The 20,241-nt window shown below is 33.8% G+C and overlaps 1 protein-coding gene across 1 annotated transcript in view; it reads right to left on the bottom strand.

Moving 5' to 3' along the window:
- The window catches only part of Rev3l (REV3 like, DNA directed polymerase zeta catalytic subunit), a 178,255-nt gene that overhangs the window by 115,602 nt on the left and 42,412 nt on the right, over positions 1 to 20,241 (bottom strand). The window contains 1 exon segment of the mRNA XM_047559512.1: positions 6,985 to 7,174. Within this exon segment, the coding sequence (XP_047415468.1) occupies positions 6,985 to 7,174 (190 nt within the window).

Below are 20,241 nucleotides of genomic sequence, written 5' to 3'. Positions count from 1 at the left end.
ACTATCTCCAAAATATGTTACAGCCAAACTGTCAACACTCAAAGAAAAGAAGAAAATTCTAAAAACAGAGAAGCGTCAAGTCACCTAAAGAGAATCCTCATTAAAATAAAAGCAGACTTCTTTGCAGAAACCTTGTAGGTCAGGAGAGACTGGAATTATATGTTCAAAGTCCTAAAAGAAAAAAACTGCCAACCAAGCATGTTACACTCAGCAAACCTATTCTCAGAAATAAAGGATAAATACTTTTGAGACAAGCAAAAACTGAGGGAATTTATCATTACCAGGCACTACAACAAATGTTTAAGGAAGTTTCACACTAGAAGTGAAAGGATGGTAACTACTCTCATGAAACACACTTTAGGAGAGAAGGCACTCACGAAAAGAAAAAAATCAAACCCAATCAATATGGAAGTCACTAAACAACAAAAGACGAGAGAAAAAAGGAACAAAAGATATATGACACCAGGAAGAGGAAAAAAAATTAACAGAATGAGAAGAGTATGCATTTATCAATAATAACCTTGAATGTAAGTAATTTAAACACCCTAATTAAAAGATTGGCAGAATAGTTTAAAAAACTAGATCTAATAATATGCTGCATGGAAGCATGGAAGAAACTCCTTTCACCAGTGAAGATATAGACTGAAAATTAAAGGATGGAAAATGATATAATACAAATGCAAAACACAGATATATCAGATAAAAAGGTTTTAAGTAAAAAAAAATGGAAAAGGATACAAGGAGGGTCACTATAATGGTAATAAAGGAATCCATCTGGCAAGAGGAAATAACATTTGTAAATACATATGTACCCAACACTGGAACACCTAATTATACAAAACAAATAATAGCAGATCTATAAGAAAAGATAGACTAATAGTTGGAGATCGCAACACCTAACTTTCATCAATGTACATATCAACCAGATTTTCCTTCAAAAGAAAACAAAACAAAAAAACAACAAAGAAATACTGCAGTTAAACTACACCATCGACTGAATGAACACAGAAGACAATTTGTAGAAATTTTATTCAACAGCTGCAGAATACAAATTCTTATCAGCATATCAAACATTCTCCAAGACAGACCATATGTTAGGTTAAAAAACAAGTCTCAACAAATATGAAGAATCAAAATGCTATCATATATCTTCTCTGACTACATGAGAATAAAACTAGGAATAACAAAGAGAGGAACTTTAAAACTGTACAAATATAAAAATTATACAATGTGTTCTTGAATAACGGACCAATGAAAAAAATCAAGAGGAAAATTTAAAACTTTCTTAAATTAAATGAAAATGCAACATACAAACATTTATGGGATATAGCAAAAGCAGTACTAAGAGGAAAGAAGACAGCAGTAAGTGCCTGCATTAACACACACACACACACACACACACACACACACACACACACACACATCACATAAACAACCTAATTTTGCAACTCAAGGAATTAGAAAAGCAAGAACAAATCAAAGAAAGAAAACACAAAGAAAGAAATAACAAAGACCAGAGTAGAAAAAAGTGAAACAAATAATACAAAATATCAATGAAGAGACAGTTTGTTAGAGTAACCAAAAAAAAAAGGATCCAAATAAGCAAAATTAGAGATGAAAAGGAGACATTATAACCGACAACACAGAAATACAAAGAATCACTGAGGACTATTATGAACAACTATATTCCAACAAATTGGAAAAAACTAAAAAGAAATGAATAAATTACTGGAGACATACAGACTACCAAAATTGAACCATGAGAACACAGAAAGTCTTAACAGGTAAGTAACAAGTAGTGAGACCGAATCAGTAATAAAAAGTTTTCCAACAAGAAAAATCCAGGAGTAGACAGACTGGCTTCCCTGATGAATTTTATCAAGCTTTCAAAGAAGAATTAATGCCAATTCTCTCAAACTACTCCAAAGTATAGAAATGGGGGCAACCCTTCCAAATTCATTCTATGAGACTGGCATTATCTTGATACCAAGCTAGACAAGGACACAACAACAAGTTACAGATAAATATCCCTAATGAATACAGATGCAAAAACTCTCAACAAAATAGCAGCAAATCAAATCCAACGGTATTCCAAAAAGACTATATACACCATAATCAAGTGGGATTTACCCAGGGTTGCAAGGATGGTTCAACATATACAAATTGATAAACATAAACAGAATGAAGGATAAAAACCTTATGATCATTTTAATAGATGGAGAAAAACATTCCATAAAAATTAAATGTAGAAAAAAATATACCTCATATATGGGCCATATATGACAAATTCACAGCCTACATCATGCCAAATGGGGAAAGCAGAAATTGTTTTTTTTTTTAAACAGGACAAAATGTCTACTTTCACTACTCTTAATGTGATATAGCACTGCAAGTGTTAGCCAGAGCAATAAGACAAGAGAAATAAATAAAAAACATACCAACTATAAAGGAGATCAAACTATCATTCTCAGCAGGTGAAATGATTTTGTATATTAAAAAAAAAAAGAACAAATAAAAAACCTAAAGACTCTGCCGAAAAGAAAAAAATGTTAAAAATGATATACGAATCCAGTAAGGTTGCAGAATTTAAAAGAAAAAAATCAGTAATTTTTTTATGTGCCAATAATCAAAATGTTGAGAATAAAATCAAGAAGGCAATCCTATTTTTCCTAGCTACAAAAAAAAAAAAAACAAGAAATCAAAACCAAAATCAAACCAAAAACAACTAAGTAAAATTTAATGAAGGAAATGAATGATCTCTACAATGAAAATTATAGAACACTGATGAAAGAAATTAAGGAACACACACACACACACACACAAACATGGTAAGACACCCCATGTCCGCGGATTGGAAAAACTAAAATTGTTAAACTCTCCATACTACCCAAAGTGATTTACAGATTCAATGTAACTGCTATCAAAATTCCAAAGACATCCCTCATAGAAATAGAAAAAACAACCAGGTGTGGAAGTGCACACCTGTAATCTCAGCAGTTTGGGAGGCTGAGGCAGAAGGATTGCAAGTTTGACGCCAGTCTCACCAACTTAGCAAGGCCTTAAGCACTTCAGCAAGACCGTGTCTCTAAATAAAATATTTAAAAAGGCCTGGGGTTTTGGCTCAGTGTTTAAGCGCCCCTGGGTTCAATTCCCAACACAAAAACCAAAACCAAAAACTAAAAAACAAACAAACAAAACAAAATAAAAACAACCCAAACCATCTAATTTAAAAATAAGCAAATGTCCTGAATAGAGTTTTCTCTAAAGAGGATATACACCGAAAAACTGGACAGATGCTTTACAGAAGAAGATATATAGGCAATTAATAAATATATGAAAAAGTATTCAATATCTCTAGTAATTAGAGAAATGCAAATTAACTCTAAGATTTCATCTTACTCCAATTAGAATGGCTATTATCAAGAACACAAACAATAATATATGTTGGCATGGATGTGAGGAAAAAGGTACACTCATACATTGCTGGTAGAGTTGCAAATTGGTGCAGCCACTCTGGAAAGCAGTGTGAAGATTCCTCAGAAAAACTTGGAATGGACCCACTTTTGGATCCAGTTATCCCACTCCTTGGTTTATACCCAAAGGACTTAAAATTAGCATTCTACAGTAAAGCAGCCACATCAATGCTTATAGCAGCTCAATTCACAATAGCTAGATTGTGGAACCAACCTAGATGCCCTTCAACAGAAGAATGGATAAAGAAACTCTGGTATATATACACAATGGAATATTATTCAGCCATAAAGAATAATAATATTATGGCATTTGCAGATAAATGGATGGAATTGGAGAATATCATGCTAAATGAAATAAGCCAATCCCAAAAAACCAAAGGTCAAATGTTTTCCCTGATAAGTGGATGATGATATATAATGGGGGTGGGGGAGTAAGAGAAGAATAGAGGAACTTTAGATTACCTAGAGGGAAATGAGAGGGAGGAGGGTATAGAAAATGGTGGAATGAGACAGACATCATTACCCTATGTACATGTATGATTACACGAATGGTATGAGTCTATATTGTGCACAACCACAGAAATGAAATGAGGTACTCCATTTGTGTACAATGAATCAAAATGTAGTCTGTAAAAATAAAAAAGAGGATATACAAATGACAAATACATGAAAAAATGCTTAACATCACTAATCATCATGGAAATGCAAATCAAATCCAAAATGAGATATTATATTACTTCTGCTATTATCAAGAAGATGAAAAGTAACAAATGCTGGCAAGCATACAGATAAAGGAAAAATTCCATACATTGTTCTGGGAATGCAAATTAATGTAGCCATTATGGAAAACAGTACGGTGGCTCCTCGAAAAACCAGAAATAGAACTACCAAGTAATTCAGCAACACTATTAGGTAGCAATACTAATAGGTATACATCCAACGGAGTTGAAATCAGTTTATACCAAAGAGACACCTGCACTTTCATGTTTATTGCAGCACTGTTCACAAAAGCCAAGATATGGATCAAGAGAGGTATCCATGGATAGATGAATAGGTAAAGCACACACATTATATATATTGCAGTCTGTAAAAATAATATATATATATATGTGTGTGTATATATATATATATATAATGGAATATTATTCAACCATAATAATGAATAGAACTCTGTCATTTGGAACAACATGGAGGATATTGTGCTAAGTAAAATAAGTCAAATGCAGAAAGGCAAATATGGCATGTCCTTACTTATACGTGGGAGTTAAAAAGTTGATCTCAAAGTAGAGACTAGAACACTGGTTATCAGAGTCTACAAAGACTCAGGTTAAGAATTTTGTAGACATCTTTGCTCTCTCATAATCTTCGACCAATAAGACAGCAAATCTCAAACCTCAGGACAGATTCAGAAACTGACCACTTTACACCACACCCATGCTATTACACTAGCTCAAGCCACCATATTTTTTACCTAGATTGATGAAACAGAATCCTACAACTCTCCCTTCTACCTATGTCCTCCAACAATCTATGTCTTCCTACACAGTTGCTAAAGTAATCCCTCCAACTTTAAATCAGACCTGGGTTGCTCAAAATCCTGCAACAGGGCTGGGGAGATAGCTCAGCTGGTAGAGTGCTTGCCTTGCAAGCACAAGGCCCTGGGTTTGATCCCCAGCACCACAAAAAAAAAAGAATAGCCTCCAGCAGAGGAAACTTTAGTACGCATGAGAATTATCAGAAAGGCTTATTAAAACACTGATTCCTGGGCACCCTCACCAGAGTTTCTGATTCAGTAGGTCTGGGATGGGACCCAATAATGTATTTCGTTCAAATTTCTAAGTGTGTTACTCCAAGTCTTCTGAGAAATAAACAACAAATGTGCAAGATATTTATTAGGGAAAGCACCTGTGAGAGAAAATGATGAAAGAGTCAGAAGAGTTGGAACAACCACCAGACCTAGATACTAATCAAGTCCCATGTGAAGGAGAGAGGGATGGAGGAAGGATCTGTGATGGGATTCTAATGGCTATAGGAGAGTTCTCAAGCTCCTCAGGAACAGACTGCCTTAGTGTCCTTGCCATGTTCAGTCACTAGCTAAGAGTAGTCTATGGAAAGCAGTTTCAGGTCACATGGAGTGATTAACAGAATTTCACCATACAGTAGAGAGATCATTGTTCAATTGCATTCCTTGTATTTGGAAATCTGAGAGCTATGGTCTCACAGCTGTTAAATCAAGTAAAAACTAATGGTGCTACCGGAAGCCAAAGTATAGATACCATACTTTGAGAACCACTAGCCTATCTGATCTCCATCTTCTCTTTCTCAATTTCCTTTTATCCAACTCTTCACTCCCTTCATTCCAAGCCATCTGGCTTCCATGCTATTTCTGCTTCCTTACACTCTTAGCATCTTTGTTTAAACATCATCGACCTTATCAATGAGACCTTTCCTAATAATCCTACATAAATTTGCCACTAGTCTACTTCCCAGTCCTATACTACTGATCCTTCTTACTCTGCTCTCCATCTTCTCTTCTTCTATAGCAGTAATTGTACAACAAATGGTTTTATTTCATATTATATGTATAAGTTATTATGTTTTCCACTGCTAGAATGTAACCAGCTAGGGGCAGATATTTTTGTTTTGCTCAACAATATATCCCAAGCTCTGCAGTTTTGATTTTTTTTTTTTTTTTTTTTTAAACTGGGTAATGAACCCAGAGGCGATCTACCACTGAGCTACAACCCCAGTACTTTTTAATTTTTGAAACAGGTCATGCTCAGCTAAGTTGCTGATCCTCCTGCCTCAGCCTCCCCAGTCACTGGGATAATGGGGGTGTGCTACAGCACTAGCCTATAGTTTAGATCTTGAACACCCCCCAAAAGCCCACATTAAAGGTCCCGAGGTGGCACTACTGGAGGTGGTAGAACCTTTACGAGGCAGGTCTTGTGGGAAGTCTTTAGGTCATTAGGGGGATGTCTTTAATGGAGATTATGGAACCACAGTCTTTCCTTTCCTTCTCCTTTGTTTCTTGGCCATGTGGTAAGCAGTTTTGCTCTGTTAAATCTTCCTACAACGATGCACTTGTCTTGCCACAGGCCCAAAGCAATGGGGCCAACCTACCACGGACTGGAACCTCTGAAACTATAAGCCAAAATAATCCTTTTCTCTTTATAAGTTGATTATATCAGGTATTTTGTTACAGGGAAAGTAAGTTAACATAGCAAGTGCCGGAACAGTATGTGGCACAGAGAAACTACTCAATAGATAAATATGAATGCATTACATGAATCAAATGGAACAGATTAAAACAAAAAACCACTGTTAAATCATCATTCACTCCAACAAAAATTCACTTTAAAAGATTTCAGCAAGAAATTCATCAAAGTTCCTTTAGAGGAAAAGTAAAAGAAGTACAAACAATATATTTTAATAGAATGTTTTCCTTTAATTAGAACAGCAAAAGAAATAGAGATAACAAATTTTTTAAAAGGTATTATCATATACTTACATTCCTGATACTAATGACACTTTGAACACATGCTGAGCAGTGGAAGATGGATTGCCTAAAGCCACATTAAGTGCTCTGTCGATACTGAATGCCATTTGAGAAAGATAGTTTTCTGGTTGCTGTCCATAACCATCGTATGGCACATAGAGGTAAGGAAAGATGCCATGCAGATGAAGACATGTCTTCTGACCTAAAATGTAACACATTATAAAGTTTAGACTTGAGAAACATTTTAACAATTCAAAACTCAGAACAAAAAGTCACTGAAATAGTGATACAGCTTAACATTTTAACTATACAAAACTCAGAATACAAAGTCACTGAAATAGCAATATACCTTATCTAAGATAGGAGGGAAGAAAATCTACAGTTAAAGTCATCTGTGTTAACTATATTTAGCAAGAGAACATTTGGAAGCATTTTATAAACATAAGCACTGTAGTATGATTTAAATATTGTAGTAGCTTTGGTGAAAATGTATTTGACTAGTTTCCACTTATAACTGATTTTTATATACTTTACTGAATCACCCCATAATACCACACAGCTCAGGGCTGTGAACAAGTTCACTGAAAGTTTACTAAATAAATCAATGAATGCCTGCATTGGCATTAATATTTTCAAACAAGAGATTTCTCTAAGAGATAACTTTACAACAAAGAAAAGGGTAAAAGGAGTTTCAGAGTGTAGACTTTTGCTATTAGAGATAGGGAGGAGGGTAATAGAAAAAAAAAAAAAAAAAGACAAACCCAAATCAAAAAAAATCTCTATAAATCAGTTGTAATGGATTTCTAGATAACTAAATTTTCTACCTGATATAGTAGGTCAGAGAAACAATGGGTTGGGGTAGGGAGAGAGAAAGAAAAAGGGAGGGAGGGAAGTAAAAATCCAAGTATGCACAGTTTTCAGGAAGCCAATATGTCAGTCAAGGTGCAGAAAAGGATAAATTTGGCATAGCCAAGATAAAGTAATATGAGAGAGAATCCACAAAATAAATGCTACAGAAACAGTAATGTATCCATGACAAGGTTAAGTAACAACAACAGTAACAAAAAAGCAGATGCACCATTACTCTCCTGAATCTGGCAGAGCTGTATGGAAGCGGTTCCTGTCTATCTTCAGAGCATTGTCCCTTGTTCCCCCCAGACATATGCCATTTGTCTAATTCAAATAGGAAGAATGGCACAGTAGAACACATCCATTTTCCTCATGTAGTAATTAACTATTACTATGCCAATACTATCCTCAGGTTTCTTCTCCACTTCCATCCCTCCTGATTCTGCTCACTGGTCCTTTTCTTTGGATAGGAAAGTAGTTATTTGTTTGATTACTATTCCCATTGTTGACTTAGAATGGTTTATATAAAATAGTTCTATGTTCTGTTGATATTTTGGGCTATTACTTCTTATAAGGAATTAGCTCTCTTATTTTTAAGGTACTTACAAACAACAAATCTTTAACACTTATTATGTAGAATATAACATATCTGGAATGATTTATTACTTAATGTTATAAGATTTGTAACCTCCAGACAAACATCTAGACAATATTCTGATTTGATATCAACCATCACACTTTTGAAGAAACACAAATTGTGTTGCAACTACACCAAACTCAGTTTATATATTTTTTTAAAATGTTCTCAGTTGTAGATGGACACAATACCTTTATTTTATTTATTTATGTGGTGCTGAAGATTGAACCCAGAGCCTCACATGTGCAAGGCAAGAGTTCTACCCCTGAGCTACACCAGTAGTCCCTCAGTTTATATTTTTAGCAATAGTTATGCTACTTAATTTCAAAGAAATGAAATAATTGTTTTCAGTGAAAAGAACTTTCGACTATTTTGCTTCCACCTAAAACATAGTATTATTCCCAAATATTAAAGTTTTAATATTCTTTACATAGAGAAAATTCTAATTATAATGACAAGTCTTTAGAAAATACATTACTCCCTCTTAAGTTCACATATTCAAGACCAGAGATTTCAGAATTCCTAGTGTGATAACATTTTATAAGTAATATTACAAGTTCTTAAGATAGTCAATATATCTTAATGGAATTGTGAGTAAATTTAATAAAAATTATATAAATTGACTTATAATAAGTTTGTCAGAATGCTGTTAAAGTGTCTTAAAAATAATCATATATCCATTTTTCACATTTTTTATGAAGTAGAAGCCAGATAAATTATCTACCTAAAAGCTTTGGAATTATAATTTTGGGAAGATGAGTTACAAAAAAGGAAAACATCATTTATTCAGCAGGCACTAGGCTAAATGCTTACATCTATTTATTTCTAAAACTTAGAACGACCTAGCAAGTTATCACTGAAGTTAACTTAGGGTCAAGTGGCTTTTAAGGAGGATCTGAAAGCAAATCAAGAAAATCTAAAACCAATGCTCCTTCTATTTAACAATGAATGTTGGTGAGATTTTTAAAATGTTAATGTTTGCTTCTTTAATACTTAATTTCTCATTTCTTATTTTATATAACTTTCCCTTTCCTTATCTGACTCTCCCATTTGATGGCAAATTCTTTGGGAGTTGATATTTGTGTGTCTGAATGAATATATCATCCCTTGGACTCAGCATAAAATGCATTTAATATGTTTAATAAGTGTTTATTAAACGAATGAAAGAATGTTCAGTAAAACGGAATAATTGTTCGAGGACAAAGGAATGACGTGAACATTGTGAATATCTGAAAAAACAAATCCATGAAAACATAGAAATATAATACAATTAATAGAACAGTCAGCCTGGTATAATGGCTTACGCCTATAATTACAGGGACTTGGGATGCTGAGGTAGGAGAATAGCAAGTTTGGGGCTAATGTAGGCAATTTAGCCTAAAAAATAAAATAAGAAGGGCTGGGGGTGTAATTTATGGTAGAATGTCCCTGGGTTCCATTTTCAGTACTGCAAAGGGGTAAAAAAAAAAAAAAAAAACAAAAAACCAAAACTATCAATGGGGTTACAGGAAGACATGAGTATATGGGTTTGAGAAGAGTTCCCAGCTTACTGGACTTTTTCTATTCTGAATGACTGAAAGTCCCATTCAAGGCTGTAGTAACTACAACATAGACATAATCTCTGGTTCTCTGGCAGCTAGGGATGATGGCTCAGTGTCTTATTCATCACCATTCCTTAAGAACATCCTGAAAAACAATCATAACATGAATTCTTGGCATAACACTAACAGTTTTAATACAGAATAAGTATCATAGAAAAGGAAAGAATGAGAAACAAGATAAACTCAAAAGTTAAATACAAGAGAAATGTATAAAATGATATGAGTTCATTTCTTTTGGGTAACAGTATGTCTACTGTAATATTTGTAGTTTTGTAATAGCATTGCTTTGTCTTGACAGATATAGAACGTTTCCATTTATTTCCCTTCACAAGCTCTATATCATATAAAGGTTTGGTGTCACACAGCTATAAAGTTCCTGAGATGAACTAGTCTACTCTTACCTCATCAGCTGGGATTAGTTTAAGCTCTAAGAAAATGCCCTAAAATCAGTGGCTTTAGCATTAAAACTGAGAGCTACTCTCACAAAAGAACCCTAGAGTTGGTACTATGAACTGAGCTTTTATCAACATCTAGTTAACAATTTGGTTAAGAACTTTGACTTCAGTCTAGTGGCTTTTCCACTACATTCCAAGGAATTTCACAAATCGGACTCTTTTAGGGATGTTTCTATAAAATTAATCAAAGGTAAGGCATTTTGAAATCTATTAAAATATTTAGGATTCTTAAACAATTCAAGACAATAGCTATTTCTAGGTAACAGGTGGATCTAGGAAAATATTACTACTTTCTCCCTCCCCCAGCAACTTCATTAATGTATAATTGACAAATTATATATATTATACATTGTGATAATATTAAGTCAGGCTTATTAACATATGTCACCTCATACTTAATATTTTTGATGAGAATATTTAAGATCTAATCTCTTAGCATACATTAACTCTAATCACCTTGCAGTAAACAGACCTCCAGAAGTTATTGATCCTGTCTTACTGAAACTTTGTATCCTTTTAACCAACATCCCCATTTTTCTTCACCTATACACGTCCACTCTTACACTCATGTCAAAAAGAATTTAGGTTACATGTTCAGTAGAAACAAAGCTTATCTTTGGAATAAGCCTAGGCACACAGGTTTCAAACATTTATTGAGTTCTGAGTTTTTCAATTTGACTACAGTTGCCTAATCCAGAAGTTGCAATAAAATTATTTCAGCAATGCTCCATTGAAACTTGTCACACAGTATAACTGCTGGTTTTTAAAGACAGGGTAAAACTTTATGGAGCTGTCAACTTCCAACTATGTGTAAGTCTTTTTTAATGAAGGCAGGTGCTTTATAATGGTAAGTATGTGGGTGCTTTGAATTTCATCTTTCATGGAACACATAATTGTTCTATGAGTTTATTGCATTCTAACATTTTTTGTTATTTTTCAACATTGTGTTGTATTTTTAAGTGCCTAGATCTGGTCTCCAAATTGAGTGTCTAAAATCTTGTTTACCTATTTGTAGCAAAATTACTTGTATATTTGTAGATCCATTTTCAGTAAACTGACTAAATATGCAATTTCTCCAATTTAGGGGTTTGTAAACTTTTCCTGTAAAGTAGTAGATATTTTGAGCTTTAAGGGCCATACTGTCTCTGATACAATTACATAACTCTGCCCTTTTAAACCCTGAAAGCAGCCATTGACAATACTGAGTCAATATACTTGATTATAATAAATTTCATTTACAAAAACAGGCAAAAGAAGGAATTTGGCCCACTGATAGTAAGATGCCAATCCCTGTACTAATTGAGTAGACTTTTCCCTTGGAAAAGTTTGGTATCATCATCATCATCATATATATATGTGTGTACACATATATATTCATTGGTTAGCCACAATCAAAGTCACGATAGCCTAAGAATATCTTAGGAAAAAAAGAAATTCTTATTTTGTAATTTGCAAAACCCCACCCTAAGTCTTAAATCCAATGTACGAAATGTTTTAAACAATCCTCTACAGAGCTATAAAACAAAAACTTAGCATGTGAGTAGGAAAATTTGTGGTTATGGAATTTTTCTATTTTCTTCTTCCTGAAATATTTCAAGTTTTACATCACTATTATCTCAATCTCTTTCCCTCCAGTCTTTCTTTGCTTCTTTCCTTCTAAAGTTTCACTCCATCTTTCTCCATTCTCACATAACCACAAAAAGAACTAAACAAAATCCTCACAGTCACAGTTAGAAAGCAAATGTTAAATTATCTATCCTTGTTTAAAAAAAGTTGTAAGGTTCTATAGTTTGGATAGAAAATGTCCCCCAGAGGCTGTGTTTTAAAGTCTTGGTCCCCACTTTGGCACTTACTGGGAAGCAATGAAACCTTTAAAAGATGAAGTCCAGTGTGAGGTTTTAGGTCACTGGGGGTATGTCCTTGAAGGGGATTGTGGAACCAGGATTTCTTCTCTTCCTCTTTTTCATGTCCAGGTTATAAGGTGAATAGTGTGCTCAGTCACGTGCTCCCTGCCATGGTATGTTGCCTTATCACAGCTTGAAAAGCAACAGGGTCAAATGACTATAGACTGAAAACTTCAAAACGGTAAGCTAATATAAACTTCCTTTTTATAAGTTGTTTATCTCAAGTACTTGCGGTAGTAACAGGAAGCTAACAAATAAGGAGACATTTTTAGTCTCCGAAATCACATTTTTAGAATTTATCCTGGGTCACAAATTGAGAATGAACATGAAGCAATGCTAGGATGTTATTAACAATAGTGAAATAAATTGAAGATGATTTCTAATAATAGGGAGTTAATTATGGTATATCTTTATAATAGATTTATGGCACTTGTACCAAATTCTGATTGCTCCCTATTTTTGTAAAAAACAGTTTTATTGGAATGAATCACACCCCATTTGGAATGATTTATGGCTGCCTTTGCTATAGGCAGAGTTAAGTTGCAACAGGTTTTGAGACGTTATAGCCCTCAAAGCCTAAACTATATACTACAGATTCTTCTATAGAAAAAGTTTGTTGGTCTCAGCAATAGATGATGTTAAAGTATATTTCCTGGCATAAGATGTTTATGACCTATGATATGATGGAAAGTTCTCTTCATTTTCTTCTATATTTGTAAATAATGTTTTTTGGTTTCAAATTTATTTTTGCTATTTATTTTTTCAAATAGAGTATACAAGACTTTATCTAGAATCACTGGTTTTAAGTATTAATCCCACATTACTACCAGAAAATATAACCCTCAAACACAACATGTTTCAAAGGTCTATTTTATTCATGCATTTGTCTAAGATATCTTTGTATTTCTAATACTGAGCATGGTTGTTTCCCTCATTCATAAATGCAGTCATAAATTCTCTATTCATTTAACAATTCATTGAGTTCCAATGTTAGATGATAGATCACAGATTGCTCATAATAACATTCCTTGACATCATGAACTTTATAGCCTGCATAAAGATGAGCACACAGGCAATTATAGTATGATATGATAGGTGTTGAAATAAAACAAATCTTATGATTGCTTCCATAGATAAAACAGATTTGTGAGAATCTAGGAAGGTTTCCATGAGGAAGTAACATGAGCTGATATTTGAAATGTTAGTAAAATTTATCCAAACAAAAGGAGAATATTCTAATATGTTCAGAAACCTGGAAACGAAAGTCAACACTGCATGATCTGGGACCAGGAAAAATGTTTGTAGCACTAAATAAGGAATGCAATGGAAAGAAAAGCGAAGTTTGTGCAAGACAATGAAATTATAGAAAAGAACCAAACAAATTCTGGAGTTGAAAAGTAAAATTGCTCAAGTGAAAATTTATGAGAGGGGGTGTAATACTGTGAGATATAATAAATATATATTTTTTTCTCTGACCCTTGTTCTTGCCACATAGCTCCTAAAACCCTTGGAATGTCTTTTCATATATCTTTTGTTTGTTTTGCAATACTGGGGATCCAAGGGCTTCTGACATTGCTAGGTCAGCACTCTACCACAGAGTCACATCCCCATCTTTCTTTCTGTAATTTAATGACTGATGCCTAGGGGTTCCTGGAAAGCCTCTGAATAGGAGGGCTGATTCCCAGGGAACCAACCATGATTTCAGAGAGTTGGAACTTTCTGCCCCATCCCTAACATCCAAAGAAGGGAGAGGGAATGAAGATTGAGTTGATCGCCAATGGCCAACGATGTAATCAATGATGCCTAGGTAATAAAGACTCTATAAAAGCCCAGGACCAGGTTCAGAGAGCTTCTGGATTACTAAACACATGAAGGACAGCATGCCCTAAAAGCGGGGGGAGGCTCCTTCCCCATATCTGCCCTGTGGATCTCTTTAAACTGACTATTCATCTGTATCTTTTGTAAAAACCTTTATAACAGATGGGTAAACATAAGTAAAGGGTTTCCCTGAGATCTGTAAACCACTCTAGAAACCTGAAGAGGGCATCATGGACAATCTATAGTTGATCATTCAGAAGCACAGGTCACAAGCTAATTTGTAATTGGCGTGAGAAATGGTGAGAGGCTTGTGGACTTAGCCCTTAATCTGTGGGATCTAATGCTATCTTCAGGTAGTTAGTATAAGAAATTGAATTATAGAACAACCTGCTGATGCCCTGCCAATTGAACAGACAGAAGAAATGACCAGTAAACTTGAAAACAGGTCCACTGAGATTCTTGAATCTAGAACAAAAAAAAAAACAGGGGGAGAAAAAGAAAAAGAAAAAAAAAAAAAAAGGAACAGAGTCTCGGAGATCTGTGGGATGCCATCAAACATACTATTAGGTATATAATATGAGTCCCAGAAGAAGAGGAGAGAGAGAAGAAAGAATACTGAAGAAATAATGGCCCCAAACATCTCAAATTTGAAGGAAAACATCTGCATATCAAGAAACTCAAAGATAGGGCTGGGTTGTGGCTCAGTGGTAGAGCTCTCGCCTAGCATGTATGAGGTACAGGGTCTGATCCTCAGCACCACATAAAAATAAATAAATAAAATAAAGGTATTGTGTCCATTACAATTAAAATATATTTAAAAAAAGAAAAAGAAACTCAAAGATAAGCTCAACAAATTCAAAACTAAACTCAAAGCCATACTTAACATTATCATGAATATGTCAAAAGACAGAAAATTTTGAAAGCTGCAAAACAAAGGAATTCTTCCCATAGTTTCCTTAATAAGATTTGTAGAGGGCTTCTCATTAAAAACCATGTAGGCCAACAGGTAGTGGGATGACATATAGAATAATGAAATAAAAATACAATCAACTAAGAATTCTGTATTTAGCAAAGCTATCCTTTAAAAAACAAAGAGTCAGGCGAAGTGAGAAAAAAGAAGAAATCAAAACATAGATAAACAAAACGAGAGAATTCATCACTAACAGATGTGCCCTACACAAAATGCTAAAGGGCATTTCGTTTGTTACTCTCTCCTATCTCATTTAAAAAACAGGTATATAAAATAATAATTATAAAATCATGTTGATAGTCTTATAATGTAGAAATAAAAATATATGTATTATGATAACAGCAAAAGAAAGGAGAAGGTAATGGAACTATATGGGAGTAAAGTTTTAATATACTAAAATTAGGCTTAGGTTAATCCAAACTAGACTCTTTAAGATGATAAGTATAGCCCAAGAACAACCATGAAGAAGATTACCTTTTAAAATTGTATAAGAAACAATAAGTGAATTAAAATAATATACTAGAAAATACCTAGCATAAAAGAAGGTAGTAATAGAAAAACAGTAAGGGAGGAACAAAAGGACATAAAACATAAAGAAAAAAATAACTAAATGGCAGCTATGTATAGCTATGTATGTGCCAATAACTAGACAACTATGTAGGTAGTCTAATACATGATATTCAATGGGGAAGATTGATTTTCACAATACTAACTTGTGGTACTGTGTAAAATTGGGAGAATGCACAGAAGTATTATAAGCCAAACAAAGAGATTTTTAAAAAATCTCTGGAAATTCAACTCCTTTGCCTCCACCTTGAATTAAATAATAAACTTTCTAACCAGAAGAATTATCACTGAAGAAACAGGGGAAAGGTTGATGTGAAAACTGATTTTTTTAAGAAAATAAGGAATATGACTACTGTTTAGATGGAAAACAAAAATAACTATACCTCATTCTTGAAAGAGTAATTAACTTGCTAGTTCAATTACATATATATTCTTTAACCTATAAAACTAAGTTTAGAACTTGTTTCCTCATTTCTGTCCTCACAGTACCTACCTATATAAATTTATTATGGCACTTATCACATGCTACATATATTTGTTTATATACAGTGGAATCATATCACACATGCATTTACATATTTATTTAAATTTAGACGTGAGCAAGGAAGATGTGAAAAGAAGTGAGAGAAAGAGACCACGTGAATGAATGAGAACACAATATAATGGAGCTAACGTATCCAGCCAATAATTACACTCTACATGAAGAGAACCTACCGAATGGAAGTTACTCTTCCACAAAGGACTCATATCCAGAATATATAAAGAATTAAACTTACCACCAAAACCCAAAACAAACCAATAACACAATCAATAAATGGGTAAATGAACTAAACAGAGAGTTCTCAAAAGAAATGTATAATGGCCACCTAATACATGAAAAAATGTTCAGCATCTTTAGTGATCAGGGAAGTACAATCAGAAGAACAACCAACAAGAATATAAGTAGAATTAATAAATGCTGATGAGGATGTAGCGACAAAGGAAAACTTATATACTGTTTTAGGGACTGTAAATTAGTACAGCCATTATGGAATCAGTATATAGATTTCTTGAAAGACAAGAAATGGAACCGCCATATGATCCAGATATAACACTCCTGGTATTTATCAAACTCAGTATAGTACAGAGATACACACATGTTTATAGCAGCACAAATTCAAGAGCCAAAGTTATGGAACCAGCCTAAGTGCCCATCAAAAGATGAATGGATAAAGAAAATGTGGCATATATACACAGTGGAGTTTTATTCAGTCATAAAGAGTGGAAAATGGATGGAACTTGAGAGCATTGTATTAAGTGAAATAAGACAGGCTCAGTAAGTCAAGGGTCGTATGTTTTCTCTCATGTGTGGAAACTAGAGGGAAACAGGGAAAAGGGAAGGCTCATGAAATGAGAAGGGAGATAAGTAGAGTAAAGGACCAGGGGGAGAGAAGAGTGGAGGGATGAGAAAGGTAATGAACAAATTATGTTATGTGCATGTACAAATATGTCACAATGAATCCCACTATTATGTATAATTATAACACACCAATAAAAATTAAAAGTAAATAAACGGGGTTTGGGTTGTGGCTCAGTGGTAGAGTGCTTCCCTAGCATGTGTGAGGCACTGGTTTCCATCCTTATTGCCACATAAAAAATTTAAAAAACAAAATAAACTTAAAAAAATAAATGTATGCTGTAGTGCTGTGAGGAGTGATGCATAAGTCTGTTGTCTGTTGCGTTTTTGTTCTCAGTTCCTTTGAGCCTCTAACAATGGCAAAATCTCCTGCTAGGGGAGGTAACTAAGTGTGGTTCTACTGTTTAGAAGATAAAATTCAAAGTTCTTATTAAAAATAGTGCTAAGTGAAGACCAACTACTTCAATAAGTGCTCTCCTGAAGAAGTAGTGAGGAAAACTGCTGCTGCTGGATTTAATGAAAACATGTTGAATTTCAGACAATTTAAGAGAAATTCTGCCTATGAGGTTTTAAACCCATACCTTAGTTTCAGACCTAATCCCCGGATAAGCAACTTCCGTTCCCCCACCTAGAGTGTAAATTCCTTGAATATATGCATCATGTCTTCTTATTTCTGATCCTAACAGAAACCATGGAAAATAGTAGGTATTTAATACATGTTTAATAAGCACTGTGGTATAATAAAAAATATATATATCAAGATCTTTGTCTCCAGTTCTTGGTACAGAGCTTCTAAACCACTTGTTATTTCTTGAATCAGAAGTGTCTTGTTTTTCATAAGGAACCTATTTCCAACCATACCAGAGAGGACAGACAGACATGAGTGGTGGGAATATGAGGTTAAGGGAATAATTCTATAAAATGGGTTCACTGTGCTGACTCCTGCATGCTCTCTTTTCCAAGAAGCAATTTACAGCCCTGCCTGGCTTAAGTGGATAGGATACGTCACATTCTTCAGCAGACACCTGTTATCATCTGAGGTGAAATGCAGGCCCAAATAACACTGATAAGAGGAACACAAGTTACCCTCAAGGGTATTTTGTTAGTTTCAGATGTTTAATACCACATTAAGTTTTATGGTATTTCATGTGAAAGGTAAATAAACAAGGTCTCAAAGTAAAATAAACATTCTGGTATATCTGAATATATATATTCTGATATATCTCAGATAGTTTAAGGCAATGTAATTAATAGTTAATCAAGATCGACTTACTGTGTAGTTAAATTTGTATATATAAACACTGAATTTTCTATATAAACACTTGAATTTTCTTTCAGAAACAAATTCTATGGGCAATTAACATTATCTATAATTCTAGTAAATTGTTTAAACTACATTGTATGGTAGCTAAAAATTTTACCTTTCTACAAGAAAGTGAAAGGCAACCCAATGAATGGCAAAATGTATTTGCAAATCACATATCTGATAAGGAAACTTGTATCTAGAATAAACAACTCTTACAACTCAATAATGAAAACAAAAAATTCAATTTCAAAAAGGGCACATAGTTTGGAACTTGAATCAACTTTAAAATGGGTGCACAGTTTGGATCTTTATTTACATTTAATAATACACTAAATATGTATTTTGAAATCCCGAATCGCTTTGCTATTTTGTCAATTTATAGAAATATTCCACTTACAATAACTAATCATTAACCAAAACAAAGAAATTAAAGATGAAGAAAGAACTGGGGAAAAAAATTTCCTCAGAAAAGAAAAAATGACAGTAAAACTAAACTACTACACTATTTTAATATTTGTTCTACCAAAAGCAATGGCAGCATTGATGCACCTTCTATCCTTCAAATCTCTCTATCATCACCCAAGATGCTACATCTACCATATATGAATTACAAGGAAATTTCTTTAGGACTATATTCAGTTAGAATGATTACTGGACTGATAGAGTCAGGGAGCTGCACTAAGCATTGTTATGGGGGCCCAAATAAAGCAAAATGATAAATCACAAAATCTAAAGTCCAAGGTATTAGGCAGAAATGTATTACCCAAACCTTTCAAAGATAATGCAAATTAGAGCTGGGGCTGTAGCTCAGTGGCAGAGTGTTTGCCTAGCATGTGTGATGCACTGGGTTCAATACTCAGTACCACAGAAAAATAAATGAATAGAACAACTAAAAACAATTTTAAAACATGCAAATCAGAAGTCAGGGGAACAATATCTTTAAAGTATCAAAAGAAAAGAAACTGTCAATTTTTACGCATTGCTCTAAAGTTTGTAATATACATTCACAACTAATTTAAATCTACTTTCAAATAATACTAAACTGCTTCACAGGTAGAGCTGGCAAATAATTTCAGTATTCCAAATTCTTTTCTCCTATCCCTTTGTCAATAACTGTAATAGCTGAATACATTACACTATTTTTATTTTGAACACTTATCAATTAAGAATAAGGAAACAAAATGCTTCAATTTACCTTCACTTATTCCTTCTCTAATGCTCTCCTCTTCACAATGTGGATCTGAGTTTCTGACCTATATCATTTTCTGTTTCCCTGGAGAATTTCTTTTTAACGTTTCTTGCAAGGTAAGTAAAATTTCTTACTAATAATATTCTCTCAATTTTATTTGCCTGAGAAAGTTTGTATTTCTCCTTCACTTTTTAAAGATACTTTTTTAGATGTTGATAGACCTTTATTTAATTTATTTATTTATATGTGGTGCTAAGAATCAAACCCAGTGCCTCACACATGCTAGGCAAGGGCTCTAGCACTGAGCTACAACCCCAGCCCTCTCCTCCAATTTTGAAAGGTAATTTTACTATATACAGAATTCTATTTTGGTGTTTTCTTTCACATTTTAATTTTCCCCCACTCTCTTCTTGCTTGACTGGTTTATGAAGAAAAATTCAAATAGTTTTCATTCTTCTTCCTGTACATAGAAGTAGGAACTTACCCCTGGCCCCCTTTTAAGATTCTCTTTGTCTTTGGTTTCCTTGCAGTTTGAACATGATATCCCTAGATGTAGTTTTTTGGTACACAGATTGAC

Source organism: Sciurus carolinensis, chromosome 7, assembly GCF_902686445.1.
Source record: "Sciurus carolinensis chromosome 7, mSciCar1.2, whole genome shotgun sequence".
NCBI classification, from domain to species: Eukaryota; Metazoa; Chordata; class Mammalia; order Rodentia; family Sciuridae; genus Sciurus; species Sciurus carolinensis.
The sequence above is the reverse complement of the archived record's forward strand: the minus strand, read 5'-3'. Positions and strand labels throughout refer to the sequence as shown.